The sequence below is a fragment of the Solanum tuberosum genome, unplaced genomic scaffold, assembly GCF_000226075.1.
Source record: "Solanum tuberosum cultivar DM 1-3 516 R44 unplaced genomic scaffold, SolTub_3.0 scf00283, whole genome shotgun sequence".
Classification (NCBI taxonomy): Eukaryota; Viridiplantae; Streptophyta; class Magnoliopsida; order Solanales; family Solanaceae; genus Solanum; species Solanum tuberosum.
Genome location: NW_006239207.1, coordinates 837,383 through 839,533, shown reverse-complemented (window position 1 = coordinate 839,533; position 2,151 = coordinate 837,383). Strand labels below are relative to the sequence as shown.

Genomic DNA, 2,151 nt, shown 5'->3' with positions numbered 1-2,151 from the left:
AATATATGGTATTTTTCAGGATTATGAAAAGATGAAGATGGAGCGTGCTGAATATGATATAGCTGATTTGGTTAATGATCTTCATAGTCGGCTAAAGTATCAGCATCTCGATGGTGACAAAGTAGATTTTGTGTATATTGATGAAGTTCAAGATCTCACAATGAGACAGATAGCGTTGTTCAAATATATTTGTAGAAATGTCGAAGAAGGATTTGTTTTCTCTGGTGATACAGCACAAACAATTGCTAGGGGGATAGATTTCAGGTTTGAAGACATTAGGAATCTCTTCTATACCGAGTTTGTCATGGATTCAAAGGGTGATGAAGTTTCCCATAGAAAAGACAAGGGACATTTATCACCTGTTTTTCAGTTGCTTCAGAACTTCCGGACACATGCCGGTGTACTCAAACTAGCACAGAGTGTAGTTGATTTGCTTTGTCATTATTTCCCTCACTCTGTTGATTTCTTGAAACCTGAAACAAGTCTTATTTATGGTGAGGCTCCGGTATTGTTGAAGCCCGGAGCTGATGAAAATGCAATTCTAACTATTTTTGGGAATACTGGAAGTATTGGAGAAAAAATGATAGGTTTTGGTGCAGAGCAGGTAATCTTAGTGCGGGATGAATCTGCGAAGAAGGAAATCTCCGGTTATATTGGAAGGCAAGCACTTATTTTGACTATTGTTGAATGCAAGGGTTTGGAATTTCAGGCAAGTCATAAATTTGCTTAATTATTATTCTTGGGATTTCAATTGTTAGTATCAATCAAATCTGTTTTCTTTTTAATGATATTCAACATATTTATGTGTAGCCTAGGTTTTTAATGATATTCGATATAACTGCTTCATTTACCCATCCCATCTACTGGTTGGTAGCTTTACCTTTATCATCTTATTTCCTTCTTTGATCTTTTGCAGGATGTACTGCTGTACAATTTTTTTGGGTCATCGCCACTTAGTAATCAGTGGAGAGTGGTATATGAGTTTATGAAAGGAAAAGGTGTAGTAGATATATCCTTCCCAAATTTCTGTGAAGAACGACATAGTCTATTGTGTTCTGAACTAAAACAGCTTTATGTTGCCATCACTCGAACAAGACAAAGGTTATGGATTTGTGAGTGTGTCGAAGAATTTTCCAAGCCTATGTTTGACTACTGGAGAGGATTGTGTCTAGTGGAAACAAGGGAGATAGATGATTCACTTGCACAAGCAATGCAAACTTCTAGCACCCCGGAGGAGTGGAAGTCGAGGGGAGTGAAGGTCGGTCCAGTTGATTTGCCTCGTCTTATTTCTATTAACAAATTCATCTGTTCAAGTCTCACTCTTGTGTTGCTTTACATCTGAGCATTAATTGGCCCTGATTAAGTGCTTTGATGTTATCATGCAGCTCTTTTGGGAAAAGAATTATGAGATGGCAATCATGTGCTTCGAAAAAGCAGGAGAAAGGAATTGGGAGAAAAGGGCGAAGGCAGCTGGATTCAGGGCAGCTGCTGAAAGAATTCGTGATTCAAATTCCAAAGAGTCTTCCACCTACCTACGTCAGGCGGCTGAAATTTTTGACTCGATTGGGAGGTTTGAGGCAGCAGCAGAATGTTTTTATGATTTGAGGGAGTATGAACGGGCAGGTAACATTTGGTGTTTACTTTCTCAGGAGTTCCTTCATTGCTAGGCATTTTCTTTCCCTTTTCAATTCTGTACCTTTCTAGTGTTTTATTAGAACATTTCTTCATTTCCATTTACTCCCTCTGTTTCAATTATTTTTTTGTCTTCTTTACTTAAACTCCGTATCAAGTCAAAAACCAGACAAAGAAATCGAAACGGAGGGAGTATCAGATACTTGTATCCAATTTTGAGCTCTAGTTATATACATCTCAGAACATTTCTGTTAGTACTAATGAACTGTACTGCTATGCTAGGTAGACCTCGAATGACTTATTTAAGTTCGAGTCTTGTGCTAAATGAACTATGTCTAGTATTAAGTGGAGAAGAATATGGTTGGCCCAAGGTTTTGCCCTAGACGGATTTCTATGTCATAAAAAAAGAAGGCAGAATACATATATTGGACCCTAAACTTGGCTTCAAATTTTAACTTTGACCTCCAACTTTCATAGTGCACAAATAGGCACTTTAACTTGTATAAATTAAAACAAGTA

General features: G+C 37.6%; 1 protein-coding gene across 1 annotated transcript in view; it reads left to right on the top strand.

The window, feature by feature from the left end:
• LOC102599204 (TPR and ankyrin repeat-containing protein 1-like) overlaps positions 1 to 1,667 on the top strand; it is a 3,770-nt gene extending 2,103 nt beyond the window's left edge. Inside the window, exons 4-6 of the mRNA XM_015314175.1 lie at positions 5 to 709; positions 917 to 1,258; positions 1,386 to 1,667. Of these exons, the coding sequence (XP_015169661.1) occupies positions 5 to 709; positions 917 to 1,258; positions 1,386 to 1,667 (1,329 nt within the window). The remainder of the gene's footprint in view (positions 1 to 4; positions 710 to 916; positions 1,259 to 1,385) is intronic.
• The last annotated feature ends 484 nt before the right edge of the window (positions 1,668 to 2,151 follow it).